The following is a 17376-nucleotide window of genomic DNA, read 5'->3' as shown; positions in this document are numbered from 1 at the left end:
CCAGTGGGGGCATGACCTCAAAGTCAGGGGCTGGGACCGTGGCAGTTTTGGAGCCTGTGTGGGTTCCCTCTAACTGCAGCTCACCAAGCTCACTCATTTGCAGGGCCCTCAGTGCTGTGGCCTTCGGTGACCCCAGACATGGCACCAGACCTTGATGTGGAGTCTGACCAGGAAGGGGCACCCACTGGGAGCCCGGAGGAAACTACCTCAGCCAGGGAAAAGGACCCCAATTCCTCCTTCTCTTCCTCACCTGATATGGCAATGGCGAGACCCTCGATGGTTCCTCTAGATGATTTTCGAGCTCACCGGGACCTGCTCAAGTGTGTGGTGGTGAACTTAAATCTCAAGGTGGAGGAGTTGAAGGAACCCGCTGATGAGCTATTTGGCATCTTGGCCATGGCAGCTCCATCCAGGGTGGCTCTCCCAATGCATGAGGGAGTAGTCAAGTTGGCAAAGGTACTGTGGCAGACCCCAGCTTCTCTGCCTCCCACATCTAATTGGCAGAAAAGAAATATTATGTACCTGCCAAGAGATTCGAATACCAATACACTCATTCCTCCCCGGGGTTGTTTGTAGTAGCAGTTGACAACGAAAGTGATAGGCAAGGCCAGATTGGTTCTACCTCAAAGAATAAAGAGACCCAAAAGCTTGATCTGTTTGGACATAAGGTTTATTCAACAGCAAGCCTACAACTATGTATTTCGAACCAACAAATGCTGGGAAGGTACCACTTCAACATCTGACAGCCATTGGGTAAAATCTCTGACTCCCTACCACAGACCTCCAAGCAAGAATTGAGTCCATCATGGAGGAAGAGAGAACGATTGCTAGAGCCTCCCTTCAAGTAGCCTCAGATACTGCTGATTCCGCAGCAAGGACTATGGCATCAACCGTTTCAATGAGAAGGGCTTCTTGGCTCCAATCATCAGGCGTTTCAGCGGAGGTACAGCAGTTTATACAGGCAGGGCCGTCTCTAGGGGTGTGCGGGGCCCAGGGCAAATCACTGCCACCAGTTGCCCCCCTACTGCAGCTGCAGGAGCCCCACCCCACTCCAGAGCCGGGCCACCCCAAGTCCTGACAGGCCCAGCTGCCCCAAATCCTGCTCAGTAGCCTTAGCACCAGCTGGGTGGCCTGAGCTGCATGTGGCCCTGGCTGCCCCAGCTGCCAGAGGCCCCAGCTGCTCCTGCCCCGGCCATGCCTGCTGGACGGCCCCGGCCAAACCTGCCGGCGGCTCCAGAGCACCGACCGAGAGGCCCCAGCACCCAGCAGCTATAGCTGCCCTGAATCCCTCTTTGGTGGCCTCAGCCACCCTGTAGCACCAGCTGCCTCACCCCCCTCCAGCCCCACCGTCTTTGAGGGAGGCTGAGGGTGGGAAGCTGCTGCAGCACTAGTGACACAGCGGGGGGGGGGCATGCTTGACTGTTTGGGAAGACTAACCTATGGCGGGGCCCCCAAAATGTGGGGCCTGGGGCAGTCACCCCGGTTTGCCTTACCCTAGGGATAGCTCTGCATACAGGACCTCCCGTTTGACGGTACAACCCTGTTTGCTGACCAAACTGACACCAGGTTACACAGGTTGAAAGACTCGAGGGCCACACTGCAATCCCTGGGCTTGCATCATCCACCAGGAAGTACTTCAGGCCACAATAGTCGCAAAGGTTTATCGGGCCACTCCGCCGAGAGCCCTACAAAAGAAAGAATAGGGATTACAAGAGGCATCAAGGTCATTCATCAATGACTGCCTCACAGCCAGGCTTTTGCTGCCACCACCACCAAGGTGGAAAACAGAACTTTTGAAGGTGCACCTAAGGGCGACCTATCAGCCACCATCCTTGATCCAGACTTCCTCTTATTTTCATCCTGCTTTATCCCTTTCCTTCCGGCCTGGATGACCATAACATTAGATCTCAGGGTTTTGAACATGGTAGCCACTGGCTATCTCTTCAGGGACCCCACTCGTGAAGTGCAGGCCCTCTTACAGCAGGGCATGGTGGAAGAGGTCCCTTGAGAGCTGAGCGGGAGAGGCTTCTATTCCCACTGCTTTCCCGCTACTTCCTGATTCCAGAAGCAAAAGGAGGCTTGAGACCTATCCTGAACCTGCGAGGCCTCAACAGGTATCTCAAGAAGTTGAAGTTCTGTGTGGTCTTCCTAACTGCCATCATTCCTTATCTGGATCTAGCCAACTCAATTTAAAAGATGGCTACTTCCATATCTCCATCTTCCCAGGCCACAGGAGATTTCTATGATTCATGAGTGGGCAGGCAGCACTACCAATTCACGGTCCTCTCCTTTGACCTCTCAACTCCACCCTGCATATTTACCAGATGCATGACAGTGGTAGCAGCCCATGTCAGATGTCGAGGCATACAGGTCTTCCTGTACTTGGACGATTGGCTTATCGGGGTCGATGAAGAATGCAAGTACAGTGCAGCATCGAGGTGGTCAGGACCACCTGTCAAGTACTGGGCCTATTGATAATCGAGCGAAAGTCAACGCTTGTTCCAGTCCAGAGGATAGAATTCCTCGGAGCAGTCCTAGATTCCACATGGGCCAGAGCACTCCTGTCAGAAGCCAGGTTCTGGGCTTTGTCAGAGCTGATAACTCGGATGTCAACCAATACCCCCTCACTACGGTGAGGGTATGCCTCAGCCTTCTGGGTCACATGGCAGCCTGCACTTACGTAGTACAGTACACCAGGCTGCATCTCAGACCTCTCCAAATGTGGCTGGTGTCAGTGTACTTCCCATCCAGGCAGTACCTGGATACTTCTTCACAGTTCCCACCCAGATACTTATCTCTCTCAAGTGGTGGATGAATCCGCATCACACGCTGGCGGGAATCCCTTTCGTGGCCCCACTACCAACGCTATCTCTGGTTTCCCATGCCTTGAAGTTGAGGTGAGGTGCCCACCTTGGCTCCCTCAGGACCCAAGGCCTCTGGACCAGAGACAAACTGGCCTTGCATATCAATGTCAGAGAGCTCAGGGCGATTCGACTGGCCTGCGAGGTGTTCCTTCCTCAACTCTCAAACAAGGTAGTTCAGGTTCTCATGGACAGCGTCAATGTACTATATTAACAGGCAGGGGGAGGGGTGCCCGATTCCCAGCCCCATGTCAGGAGACCTTGCACTTTTGGAACTTCTGTGTGAACCACAACATTCACCAGATCATCTTACCTGAACAAGTGGAAGTGCTTCTCCTGCTGGCATCCCACCGTGATATTTTTCCTACTAACTCACCCATTCAGATAATCCTGAGCTAGCTGATCCACCTAAAGCAGGGAGGCTGACCTTTTAGTCAGTCAAGGTGTACCTAGCAGCCATATTGGCTTTTCACCCCCCCATTCAAGGGAAGTCAGTTCTCCATATGAAATTTCTTTCCACAGGTACGGGACCTAGTTCCCCAAGGGGTCTGAACCTCGTTCTCTCCAGGCTCACAGGGCTGCCCTTTGAGCTGTTGGTTTCCTGTTCCCTGACGCACCTATCCTGGAAAGTCGCATTCCTCGTGGCAATCACATCGGCTAGATAAGTCTTGGAAATTAAAGCCTTGACCTCTGAGCCCCCCCTTATACAATCTTTTATAAGGATAAAGTCCAGTTGCGACTGCACCCAGCTTTCCAGCCAAAGGTGATTTCCAACTTCCACATCAGTCAGGATATTTTCCTACTGGTCTTCTTTCCAAAGCCTCACAATTCTAATGAAAAGAGGCATCTCCACACTCTTGAAGTCGAGAGAGCTCTGGCTTTTTACATAGAGAGGACAAAGCCATTCCATCAATCTTTGTTGCAATCACTGACCAGATGAAGGGAGGGCTGGTATCATCACAGCGAATCTCAAATTAGATTACAGCCTGTATTGAGCCTGCTATGAGTTGGTGGAAGTCATGCCCCCAACGTTTATGATGGTCTACTCCACAAGGGCTCAGGTGTGGAGGACGTGCAGAGATGCTACTTGGTCTTCGGTGCATACCTTTACGTTCCATTATGACATCATGCAGCAAGCCCGGGACTATGCTGTATTTGGCACGGAGGTTTTGCAGAGGGCATGTCTGTGAACTCCTTTCCACCTCTGGGGTACTGCTGGTAAGTCACCTAATTGGGAAAGGACATGAGCAAGCACTCGAAGAAGAAAGAAGGGTTACTTACCTTGCAACTGTTGTTCTTCGAGATGTGTTGCTTGTGTCCATTCTACAACCCACCTACCTTCCCCTCAGTCGGAGTTTGATAAGAAGGAACTGAGAGGGAGGGGACACGGTAGCGTCCTATATACAAGCGCATTTGCGCACCGTTGCAGAGGGCGCTAGAGCCGGCCCTATGGGTACCACTAAGGGAAAAGTTTTCGGCACTGGTGCATCTGGTGCACATATACCTAATTGGGAATGGATGTGAGCAATACATCTTGAAGAAAAACAGCTACAAGGTAAGTAACTGTTCTTTCTCATTGGTTGATGTAACGATTAAAAACGTATATTTGCAACCACATCTAGCCTCTAAATGATAAAGTGGTACTTTTTGCTAAATAGGAGGATTCCACTATATCTATACATATTTATTTAAACAGTTATAGCTCAAAATATATTTATTCAGATTGTTAATTTTACACTTTATGTTAGACCCATTTCTTTACTAGACCTTTTTTGAACTTGGATTTTTATCCAGCTGAATTTAGATGGAAATTGGAATTCAAATAATATGCACAAAAACAATATTTTAGGAGTTTTATTTAACCTTTAATGTGCTGGGTACATAAACTTACTTTCTTATCAAAACGCATTGCATTTAAAACTGATTTAATAAATGAAAGAGGTATTAACTGTAGTTACTGAATTGATGGATTGTTTCTGGTTCCCATGGGCCAGATTTTTTTAAGGTTCTTTGATGCCTTAAAATTCACCTAAATCAATGAGAGTTAGGTGCCTAACGTGCTTAGATACCATTGGAATTTTCAGGAACACCTGTTTTCATTTTAAGGCACCTAAGAATCTTCAAAAATCTGGCCCATCAGTACTAGAAACAAAGAGAGTTAGGTGTTTAACTGGTTTAGGTGCGTTTGAAAATCCTGCATCTTAAGGTGATTGAAAACCTTTGAAAATCTGGGCAGTATTGTTCAAGTTCTTAGAATTAGTGTGTCTGATCCTCCACCACATGGTTGAAAGCCCCTGCAGGCCATGAGTTGGGAACCTCTGCTCTAAATGTAAAATCTAAATTTCTGTGACATTTCCGTGTACATGTTACTGGATTTGTAAGAGAAATATTAATGTTATCTTCACTTCTGTTTTCATTCAGGCAGTTGAACCTAAAAAAAGTTCTTGTTAATGGTGGATATTTGGAATACAAGATGGATCCTCAACATCTCAAAGAAAACGGGGGTCAAAAGACTTGCATTCTTGCCCTGGATGAAGCTGGAAGAGTAAGTTGTCTGTCTAATGTATTAATTCTTTTGAAACAAGATTGAAAGGGATGGGTAAGTTGACCACAGAACCAGTTGGGGCTTCTAGTGTATTTTAATTTTAATTTTTCTGCATAGAATTCTCTTTTTTGGAATGGGAGAAGGACAATATCTGAATTTTGAGTAAGGGTCACTTGACTGAAAAATTCATCAAAGATAAACCAAGGAATAGTTATCATCTAAGAACTCTGCCTTGGCTTGTACTTTCTTGGCAAGCTGTCTTCTCCACTCCTGCCATCTCTGTAATTTCATCACAGAACTATCTGCTTGTTCCACATCACTTTCAGTCTGTTGACAGCAATGTGAGCTAGACATTGGAAAAAGAACCTGATGGCCTTGTGCTGTTTTTGTATGATATTAAGAGAATTAATAGTTACGTAAGTGTGGGCCACTGGTTTGTAGCTCCTAATTTTTTTCCCTGTGTTCATTGTTTGCCACAAGTGTATGATGTAACACTTGATGTTTCATCAGATGTTGGTTTAAGTGGCCATATTAAGAGAGGCCAGCATCATGGTCTGAAAATGACCATCTCTCTTCTATACAGCAGCCAGTGTTCTTCTAAAATATGGTTGATACTCTCATGAGAACCACTACAACAGTGTACAACAGGATGAAACCTCTGTTTGTGGCTCTTCTGAGCCGAGTGTGACTTCAGCCCACCTTAAAACCATTACCTTAGAGATACAATGTACAGTATGTTTGACCACACTTAAAAGGTTACATTCCATACCCAATGAATGACTTAGTATTTGTTTAATTGCAGACAGTTGTATGTTCTCATTAGTGTGAAAATGCAGAAGAATTTACAAAAGCTTTCAATATTATAGCAACTGTTCCTAGAAACCCTCAAAACGGAAAGCATCCTGTTCTAAACTTGCAGCACCATCTAGTGGTGTGTGTAAAGCTTTTTGTTTAATGAAAATGCTGCAGTGGAAGAGAGATCTAAAACTGTGCTTGTATATTAAGAATAAAGAGGGCAGAACTGGTTCCTCTTTGCATTTTTCTGTCTGCACTTTTGCAACATGACTGTCTCTTTTTGCAAGATAAAACAGTTTCTGACACATGCATCTAGCCTTTCAAATTAAATGGTAATGTTTTGTCAAGACATGTTCATGTGCGCGCGCATGCATGCTATAATCCATGTGTCTCCTGAAGTTACAGTGCCTGTGGGATCACCAGTGTGGCTGCAACATCTTCATTCCTAGAGACGCTGGGCCAATATGAATTAGCATAGCTCTGTTTACTTCAGTGGTGTTATTCCAATTTAAATCAGGTAGTGTGCAATTAAAATGGATATTGGTAGGTTTGTTGATCTCAAGGTTGTCTTAGGCACAAACACTGACTGCTTGGAAAGGAGGGGACTCCCTTCTGCTTTTCAGCACTGAATCAATACTTGGTGGTCTGGCCTTGTCTCCCCTCTTCTCATGCAGGACTGAAGGGAAAGGAAATTTGCTATACAGCTTCTTCCCTCTATAACATTACCCAGGGTATAGTCTGGCCCAATGAACAGCTGAGTCCCAACCTGCGTTGCCTTTTACAGTGCTTTGCTGTGAGAGCTACCATATCTGGACTGCTTAGACAGAGCCTCCAGCTATACTCCCAGTTATAGTATATGAGTGCAATAGCCAGCCACTCTTGAATTACACTGCAGAGGAACACCAGCACATTCCCAATCCCTGACTTTCTCAAGAAATGTATGTCTTGTACTGCCCAGGTCTCTCCTGAACAATATAAGCTCATATAAAATCTGTCATTTTATTAATAGAAAATGATACTCAGAAATCCTGCTATCTCAAATGGAGTTTCCCAAACAATTCAGTAGAAACACACTGGTTTAGATAAAACAAATTTATTAACTACAGAAAGATAGATTTTAAGTGATTACTAGTAATGAGGCATAAAAGTCGGAATTGATTACAAGAACATAAAAGCAAAACACAAATAATCCCTAACTTAAGCTATGTGAATTCAAAACAAAGGGCTCTCTGACCACATGTTTCAGCAGGCTTACTGGCTGAATTTCTTTCAATCAGGATCCCTCTCCCAGTCCAGTGCTGCTTCCTTTTTCTTCCCGTGTTGTCAATGCTGTGGGTAGAAAGGGGGAGAGAACTTGAGGCCTCTAATCTCTCCTCTTATAGTTCTCTACTTTTTTCTCTACTTCAATAAGCATCTTCAGCTGAGGTTCAGGCAACAAGGTCCGTGTAGATAGGAACCCCAAGCTATTTCTTTGTCAAGATGTAGATTTTTCACTCACACTCTCTTTCCTGCTAAAGAATGGCCACTTACCAGGAGATGGTCCATTTGATTTTGTTGACACCTGGCTGAGGGGTAGGCTAGCCTTTTGTCTTTGAGGAACTGGTTTGTGACTGCTCTCCAGAGCTGGAACATGTCTTAGTAATACCATACAAAGGAATCTTATAACTTTACATAGAATTTTGTCACATATATTTTACCAGGATAGTAATGATCAGCAAATTGAATTTTTGATTGATACTTTCCAAGACATATTTTGTTTAAAAAAACAAAAACAAAAAGAACCTCCCCCCCACAAACCATCATCTTGTAAAAGGGGTGAACATAGGGGTGCAGGCTGTCACACCTTCCCTTTCCTCCATCTGCAGTTCTGTAAATCTGTCATTCCTTAAATTTTTTCCGTGGGTAACCTAATTTCATAACAAATCTCTGATTCTGCTTTGTAATTAGCCTATATAAAACAAAGCGTTTGTGGGGCCACTGGATGATCAAAGTGCTGAAGGAGCACTCAAGTAAGATAAGGTAATTGTGGAGAATTGAAATGAATTCTTTGCATTGATCTTCACTGCACAGAATGTGAGGGAGATTCCCACACCTGAGCCATTCTTTTGTGTTGACAAATCTGAGGAATTGTCTCAGCTTGAGGTGTCAGCAAAGGTAGTTTTGGAACAAATTGATAAATTTAATAGTAATAAGTCATCAGGACCAAATGATATTCACCCAAGAATTCTGAAGAAACTCAAACGTGAAATTGCAGCACTACTAACTGGAACGTAACCTATCGTTAAAATCAGTCATCTGTTACAGAGGCTGGATGTAGCTAATGAGTGCTGATTTTTAAAAAGGCTCCAGAGGCGATCCTGGCAATTACAAATCAGTACCCTAACTTCAGTACAAGGCAAAATGGTTAAAACTATAGTAAAGAACAGAATTATCAGACACATAGATGATGAACACAATATGATTGGGAAGAGTCAACTGGCTTTTGTAAAGGGAAATCATGTCTCACCAATCTACTAGAATTCTTTGAGGCAGTTTACAAGCATGTTGACAAGAGTGATCCAGTTGATATAGTGTACTTGAACTTTCAGAAAGCCTTTGACAAGGTCCCAGCAAAGAAAGCAATCATGTAGTAAGAGGGAGGTCCCCTCATGGATCAGTAACTGGTTAAAAGATAAGGAAATAAAGGGTCACTTTTCACAAAGGATAGAGATAAATAGTGCAGTTCTCCCAAGGATCTGTACTGGGACCTGTGCTGTTCAATATATTCATAAATAATTTCGAAAAGAGGATGAGCAGTGAAGTGGCAAAATTTGGCAATGATACAAAATTGCTCAAGATAGTTAAGTCCAAAACTGACTGTGAACAATTACAAGGGGATCTGACTTGGGTGGTTGGCCAACAAAATGGCAGATGAAATTCAGTGTTGATAAATGGCGAAGTAATGTACATTGGAAAACATAATCCCATCTTTACATCAAAATGTTGGGTAGTTGTTCCCACTCAAGAAAAAGATCTTGGAATCGTTATGGATAGTTCTCTGAAAACATCCACTCAGTGTGCAGTGGCAGTCAAGAAAGCTAGCAGAATGTTAGGAACAATGAGGAATAGGATAGATAATAAGACAGAAAAAAACCATAATGCCATTATATAAATCGATGGGATGCCCACCCCTTGAATACAGTGTGCTGTTCTACTCGCTGCATCTAAAAGATACATTAGAATTGGAAAATGTAATTGGAAAGTAACTTTGATATCAGAGCATCTTCCTTTACTGCTCACAGTGAAATAAACCACTCATTCCAAAGAAGCTTGCAATGTTAAAAATTATACTCTCCTCCCTGTTCTCCTAATAATTTTGAGATGACATGTGCTTCTGGTTTAATAATGCTGTAGTATACATCACTGTCTTGCTTTTTTCTGTAGATTTCTAAATTATCTAAAAAACCACAAAATATTCATGTTTTAGGTGTTTTGCTGGAAGTCATCCAACAGTCCTATGAGGCAGTGTCGATGGGTGTATGGCCGCCAAGTCTTCATGTCTGATGTCGCTTTAAACAGGAATGAAATAATGTTTGTCACACAAGATGGTGATGCCTTTACAGGAAAGTGGGTAGAAGGAGGGAAGAAAACTTCTGAAAAGAAAGGTTAGTTCATGTTTTTAAAGACTAACTTCTAGTATTTTTGAAAGTACATGGCTACATTTTACAACCTATTTCTAATTCGACAAATATCTTTATATCCTCTTCCACCCAACATTTGTAATTATTTTCAGGTTTTATATCGGGAGAGGAAATTTTCCCTTCATCTTCATTTTGCCTGATCTAGTAGTAGCATGTGATGGGCTAGCTCTTCTTCCTCCATAATTGACAGGTAGATAAAAGAAATAGGAGGGTTGTCACTGTTTCAGCTAGTTTAGTTTTTTGCTATTGTTTTTTATTTAATGCATGCCTGGGTCATGTCCACTTTAACTTGTCTTTCGCAGTTTTCAGGGACCTTTTGGTGGACAAACTGTATCCTGAATAACTCATGTTGAAAAGTGTCATAGGTGTCCAACGTTTATATTAATGTTAGTGATCCTGAAATGTACTGGATATACAGCAGTCAGAAACTAGATCCTTTGGCAGTAAAGAATTGATATAAATGAAAAGAGAGTCAGTGTGTGCTTCCTCACACTGCCCTGCTAGGGTAACAACCTTTTTTCATAGAGACTGCTTTTATAGATCAGAAGATAGTTCAGTTTCAGAAACAATTCAGTCCTTGTCATTATATTTGAATCTGCTGACTAAGGTGGTGATTGGTGGTTGGTTTTTGTAATTGGAAATACCTGTTCCATAGGATTTGATTGAAAACATCAGCTCTGTTCACATAGACCAACTAAAAGCCCATGGATGGTAACTGCTTTGTCACCACCATGCTGGGTGGGTTTGAACTTTATGGCCTGCAGAGGAATGGCCGTATTACATTTCCAGTACCTTAATGTCCAATTTATAATTTCAGTTTTAAGACTCCAATTTTGCATTTCTCCATTACAAGATCTACCCTTCCCTCCTCAAAATGCTGAGTTAACCCATCAGTTTTCTGTTTTGCTTCTCTACTTTCCAAGAAGGCCCCTCATTGTAATCCTTCCTCCTTATCTCTGTTCTCCTAGCCCTGTAAATCTGGGAAAAGGGAAATCTGTTTAGTTTGAACCCTTCACATGGCAGCATGTGGTACACTAGTAGGCTGCTGGTCTGGTCTTACAGTTCCATAATGCACTAAAATGTCTTTATTCTTGAAAGGTGTTGAACCAGAGACCTTTGTAGTCTTGGGTTCACTCTCCCTGTCCTTGTATTGGACTGGTGACTTCATAAATGTTTTCCACAGGCAGAAAGATTTTCATTTTGTTGACTGCTTGTTTTGTAATGGTGTTCTCTGCTTCCTACCTAAGACTACAATTTAAGAAGCACAGAATTGTAATATTTTTTTAAGCAGAAAGTGAAATGGAATGAAATATCTTAGTAATCGTTCCCGATGTTCATTATTCAGAATTCTCCTGCCACAAATTTATAAGGAATAAAATAATTTCTGTTTTGAAGTTTTCCAAAATTAAGATATACTATGAGAATACTAAAGGGACATGTTGTGTACTATACATTACTAATGTTGTAACTGAAGTACAATACAAAAAGCCAGAGTATGCTTCATTTAGTCCATAGCCATGCCACCTTGGGTGTCATATTGCCACATCTCACAAAATGAGGAGGTTTGGATTGGATTGGTACTCATTGGGCAGATCTCCAAGGTAAAGTCCAGGGATCAGAAACTAGGTGGCACACATCTTCTACATTGAGCCAGTTCTTCAGAATTTTATTAAGGTTGGAGAATATTGTATTGTTGGAGCGCTACCTTTGGATGACATCTAACAGCAGGGTTGGTTTTGTTTCTGTTTTTTTAGTGTGTTTTGGTTTTTGTTAGTTTGTTTTTAAATACAAGTGTTCCTGTTAAAAATAGAATCCTGGTTAAATTTCAGTTAGAGTAATTGTGTCTGCCTAAATTCCCCTGGCAGTTTCAATTGATAGAGTATTTTTTACTTCCTATCTTAGTATCTGTAGTATAGTATTGCTGCTAAATGCTTTCCATGTTCTATTCCAGAGGTTGCTGTATTTCAATTGTAGGTGGAATGATTCCCATCTGCATAGAGCTGACCAAACACTTGTAAGATTCTTATAGGTAAAATGTGCTCCATAAATGTAAACTATTAAGATTATGGCCCAGGTTTGTGAAGCTTTTTAGGCATGGCTGTGCACAGCATTGCAACACACTAGTCTGACTTTCAAAAGGGATATTTTGGCTCCTAAATTCCTTTTGAAAATGAGACCAGCTCCTAAATCAGTTGGGATTTGCAATACTGATTACACCAACACCTAAATACCTTTAAGTATTTGGGTTTATCTCCTTAGACCAGTGTTTCTCAATTAAATTTGGCCGTGGAACCCTTTTTAACTTCTGCGGGGCCATGCGATACCCTCCGCTGAAAAATCTGGGACATCTTCCCCTTTTCGGCGGCGCGCGCTGTCGGCTGTTTTCGGCGGCGCGCGCTGTCGGCTGTTTTCGGCGGCGTGGTTTCAATTTTTCGCGGAACCCTGACATTCATCTCACGGAACCCCAGGGTTCCATGGAACACCAATTGAGAAACACTGCCTTAGACTTGCTGTCCCTGATTGCAGTCAATATTATTTGGGCTAAAGTATCCAGTCTGATCTCTGTTGTAACTTTATTGATTCCAAGTCAATGGACTTACACCAGTAATTAATATTGTCCTTTATGTTTTATCAGTTAAATCTTAATTAGTTTGTCCCTTTCATGTTTTTCCAATATCTTTTTTTTTAACAGAGGTTGTATCAAGCCTACAGAATTCTTCGTACGATGTGTCTTGTCATTATGATACAAACAGTGTATATGAAAGAATTCGACTTGAGAAGCTTCCTTTTGTCCACAGAGCTGTTAGTGTTACCACAGATCCTAATGGATGTAACTTTGCTGTTTTACAGTCAGATCCTAAAACAAGGTACATTTCAGATATCTTTGGCTGTAATTTCAACTGCTGTAAGTACTGAGGAGGATATGTGTGTAAAGCATTTTCCTGTTCCATTCACTGTCTTGTTGTGACTTCCATTTTAATCCAATTTCTGTTTTACAGAGGACCATTTTTGGCTACTGCGGAGATTATAGCAAATATGGACTTCTTGGCTTAGTGCCTGCTCTTTGTAGGCAAATATGTAGAGCTTGTTTAGGCAAAAAGCCATTATTTAGGGTATGGTCTACAGTAGAAATGCTGCAGTGACACAACAGCAGCGCTGTAGTGTGGACACATACTACAGTGACAGAAAGGATTCTTCCATTGCTGTAGTAAATTCACCTCTCAGAGAGGGCAGTAACTAGGCTGATGGAGGAATTCTTCCACTGATCTAGCCCCAGCGTACACAGTACTTAGGTCAGCTTAACAATGTCTGTCTCTTAGAGATATTTTTTTTCCACACCCCTGAGCAACATAGGTAGACCTAGCAAAGTGTTAGGTGTAGACCAGCCCTTAGGTGTAGTCTGTCCAAAGGCAAAATGTTCAAGCTAAACACTTGTAATCGAGTCACCTTTAAAACCTTTCTCCTGTCATAGAAATCTTTCTTAACATGTAGGTTCCTTATTTCTCAGAGATGCCCAATAATACATGAAACTGAAAGGCAGAAGTAGATCAGTTTTTTTTTTTTAATTAAGCAAAAACTTCAATCTTTGCAGTAAAGTTGGAATAAATGAAACATAGAAAGATGCCCTGTTCCTTGCACACTTGTGTTATGTTTTAGAATATTTTGTGCATTGTTTGACATGAATTATTGTTTTGAATTTCAATATATAGCATATCAAAGGTTCTTACATATTTCTAAATTACTTTAAGCACCTCCTTGCCGGAGAAATGACATGGGTAGCATGTGCAGTGTTAACACTGCTGATAAACCAGCCATTTTTGAATGAAGTTAATATTTATAAAGAGAGAATGTGATATTTATTTGATGCTTTAAAAAAAGTCACTGGTTTTTTATATATATTGTAATAAATCAGTAAGTGCCATATTAATAATACCTAGCTCTTATATAGCACTTTTAATCAGTTTAGGAGTTTTCTTTATATTAAAGAATACAGTATGAAACTTGGAATAGTCCAAAATGTAGAATAGCCAAAAATTGAGGTCTTCATTTAAAAACAGTCTCATGATAGAATTTAAAATTCAACCCAAATAAAAAGGACTTTTTTTTTTTATAGCCTATATGAAATTCCAAGTGTGTCATCTTCAAGTTTTGTTGAGGATTTTGGCAAATTACTAGGGGAAACAGATGAAATGGACAACATCCATGATGTGACTTTTCAGATTGGCAGTAGGATGATACCTGTGCACAAGTACATCTTGGCCATGCGCTCTGATTTCTTCAGAAAGCTGTTCATTTCAGATGATAATCGACTAGAATCTCCAGATGTCTATCGTAAAGATGAAGATTCTGTAGGATGTGATCTCTTTATGATAGAGAAGGTTCATCCAGATTTGTTTACATACCTCCTGCAGTTCATATACACGGACACTTGTGATCTTTTGACTCATGGTTACAAACCAAGAATGCTGTACAAGGAAAAAACAGAAGAATATCAAGATACCCTAATTTCTAACCTGAATAAAATGAGTTTCAGTGGAGATGTTAATGGAAAGTCTGCATTTGAGGTTTACAGAAGTAATCAAGTGCACGTAGTAAACGAAACAGAGAAGAACAAGCGCAAGTCTTCTAGGAAAGACAGAGTTGTTGGTGAAGACGTCAACCTCATAAAAATGTTGCAAGTTGCTGCAAAGAAATTTGGTCTCAGCAATTTAAGTGTAAGGTGTGTTGCAATTTTTTCTTTGTCAGGATCCAGTTTAGGTTGTTGCTAACTTTTTCTTCCTTTCTGACCATATATGAGCTTGTCTAGAAAATGGAAGGGTTTTAACTGCCAAGTAATTTGGGCTGACATGACTCCCAGTTTGTTTCCATTTGCCACTTCCCCACATTTCACAAACATGTCCATAGCATAGACCCACAGTACCTCTTAAGAGGAGTTTATGAGATCATCACATTGACACTTCTCTAAGAATAAGTGTGAGCAACTGTTAAGTAAAGCAGCTGAGGGCGCTATGAAAAGAGAGAATTATGAGATTCCTCTTCAACTAAAGCAATGTTACTAACTGAGCCACTAGGACTCCTCTGGTGCAGGAAGTGCTGTACATCTGCACTAATCTCATCTTAATCCTATCCTGAGAATATTGTACAAGATATATACATTCTAAATTGTTACTTGGTTTTGAGATGGGAGACCTCCTGTGTTTGAGTTTAGATGCAAATAATATGGCTTTCTAGATTACTCCCTGCCTCATTCTGAGCTATAAGTTTTGTCTTTGTGTTATACATCTATAAGTTCTGGCCCTCATCTGTGTTTGATGCTAATTTTTGCATGGATAATGCTGCAGACTTTGCATTAAACATTGGCGCTAAAATTCAAAAGCACAAAAACGGAAAAAAGAAAACTATGGAGAAATAGAAATAATGAAATTGTTGCTGTGTGCCTTAGCAAATCTTTTTGAGGGTGGTGAAGCACTGGAATGGGTTTCTGGGGCAGGTGTTGGAATCTCCATCCTTAGAGGTTTTTAAGGTGCGGCTTGACAAAGCCCTGGCTGGGATGATTTAGTTGGGGTTGATCCTGCTTTGAGTAGGGGGATTGGACTAGATGATCTCCTGAGGTTCCTTCCAACCCTAATCTTTTATGATTCTATGAATATGAAGCAAAGAACTGGAACCCTGTTAACCGATGCCTTGTGTTTCTGATAATATTACAAGATGAAACCAGTGGAGCTAAGATTAAACATCTCTGCTATTGTACAAATTTCTGCATGGTACTGCTTTTCTATCTTGTGTCTCTCTGCTGCACCACCACACAAGGATTGAGGACAGTAAACCCTTGCAAGCCAATTTCCCCCACTCTGTATTTTTGTTCAGCTTTCTCAGCCATTCTGTGATGGGCATAAAAAGGAAGTAGTTATGACAGCTGGGTGCACATAAAATAACACCTAGGGCAGAGCTCAGTCATTTAAAAAGCAAAAATGTTCCTCAGCCTTTTAATAACACTACCATATCTGTCCATCTAATTTATAAATTATCCCATCTAGCATGTCTCGAACACTGTACATCCTCACCACTGAAGGTAGTCAATACCTCCTCAAAGTATGGCCCAGCAGCAGCAGACGCCACTCCCTATGGGTTCTCTACTCCCATGTGGATGCCTGAGCCTACTTCGCTATAGCCCACCTGTCACTTGGACCAGGATAAATAAACAGGAGTAATTAAGTAGTAGAGAGAAGCCTAGCAAAGCATTTTCATAAACCTTTCAAATCCATGCTGAAGGATCAGTCAGTTTCCTAATAGACTTCCTAGGTTTCTGTGAAGTATAGTTGTTGTATTTTCAGTTATGGTCATAATGTTATAGTAAGTGGTATTAAATTTCAAACCTATTTTTCCTTATCAGTATAATTATTATCAGTAATATGTAATAGTTGACATTTGTAGTATTTATCCCTTTGCAGATTAGATGGAGTCAGACTAGAAAATGGAAATATTAATGTTGTCAACAGGAAAAATGGAAACAAACCAAAGTTAAACCAGAAAAAATGGTAAGCTTTTAAATCTATGTCAAGTCTCTCTGTATCTGACCTTACTTTTTAGTATCTGTCATTTCATTTTGAATTAAGTAAACATTAATCATATGCAGCCAATCTTTTGTAAACTGAATTTTTGCAAACTGTTGTGTGTATGTTGCACAATTAATGACAGTTGGGGAGAGATGCTTTCTGTTTACCTGTGCACTCTCTTGTAATCAGAGATATTAGATTAGTACTCTGAACCAGATCTCGATGAATGTGTTTTGTATATTGTGCATTCACATTTTCCATGGCTTCATTTATGTTATAAAACACTAATGCAGAAAAAAGCTTGTGACTTCTCCAGTCTGATACTCTGCCTTTTGCAGGGCTACTCGCTATGTTATATACTAAAACCATGTAGATTTTGGCTTTTGCAATTAGACATGTACAAGGTTGCTTAATGAGAAGAATCTCTGAAATATTTTCCCCTAGGGGGACATTACCTGAATTTTTACTCTATTGCTATTTATATCTGAATTACTTGGTCCTGTTTTGATGGTTGCAGTAGTACTAAAGTATTTAACTTGTGTTGGAATAGGCTATACTCAAATGTTGCCTACTGAAAATTTCATACATTTTGTTCGGAAGACTCTGAATTATTTTGTGCCTAAAAGATGTGCTGTCCAAATTCCCAGTGGCTATTATTTTGTTTAAAATAATAGTTTTATACCGCAAATAGTGAAAAGTCCTAGCTTCAAAGTGTATCGTAGTGTATGTTTGTGAATAATAATTTGGTTATAGTGCTAGAGAACTGTTTATGACCATAGTCTTGTGAAGCAGTATTTGGAAGATAGGATTGGTTTTGGAGGAAAACCTCTTCACTAGTTAACTTGTCTTTTGACTGACTTGGCTTGGTTTTTAATTTTATCCTCTTAAAATTGGTGAGAGGTCTTGTTTGTTATGTTTACTTTAGCTTATTGCCATCA

General features: G+C 41.2%; 1 protein-coding gene across 4 annotated transcripts in view; it reads left to right on the top strand.

The window, feature by feature from the left end:
• Window positions 1–17376, top strand: part of IBTK (inhibitor of Bruton tyrosine kinase) — a 113301-nt gene that overhangs the window by 31886 nt on the left and 64039 nt on the right. For all 4 annotated transcript variants that reach the window (XM_067532646.1, XM_067532647.1, XM_067532648.1 and 1 more), the window contains 5 exons: window positions 5283–5406; window positions 9668–9845; window positions 12574–12748; window positions 13996–14601; window positions 16334–16420. In XM_067532646.1, coding sequence (XP_067388747.1) covers window positions 5283–5406; window positions 9668–9845; window positions 12574–12748; window positions 13996–14601; window positions 16334–16420 — 1170 coding nt within the window. The remainder of the gene's footprint in view (window positions 1–5282; window positions 5407–9667; window positions 9846–12573; window positions 12749–13995; window positions 14602–16333; window positions 16421–17376) is intronic.

This window comes from Emydura macquarii, unplaced genomic scaffold (assembly GCF_026122565.2).
Source record: "Emydura macquarii macquarii isolate MOO-44397 ecotype Brisbane River unplaced genomic scaffold, CSIRO-AGI_Emac_v2 contig_3295, whole genome shotgun sequence".
Classification (NCBI taxonomy): domain Eukaryota; kingdom Metazoa; phylum Chordata; order Testudines; family Chelidae; genus Emydura; species Emydura macquarii.
Note: the sequence above shows the minus strand (reverse complement) of the source record. Positions and strands in the feature narration are given on the sequence as shown.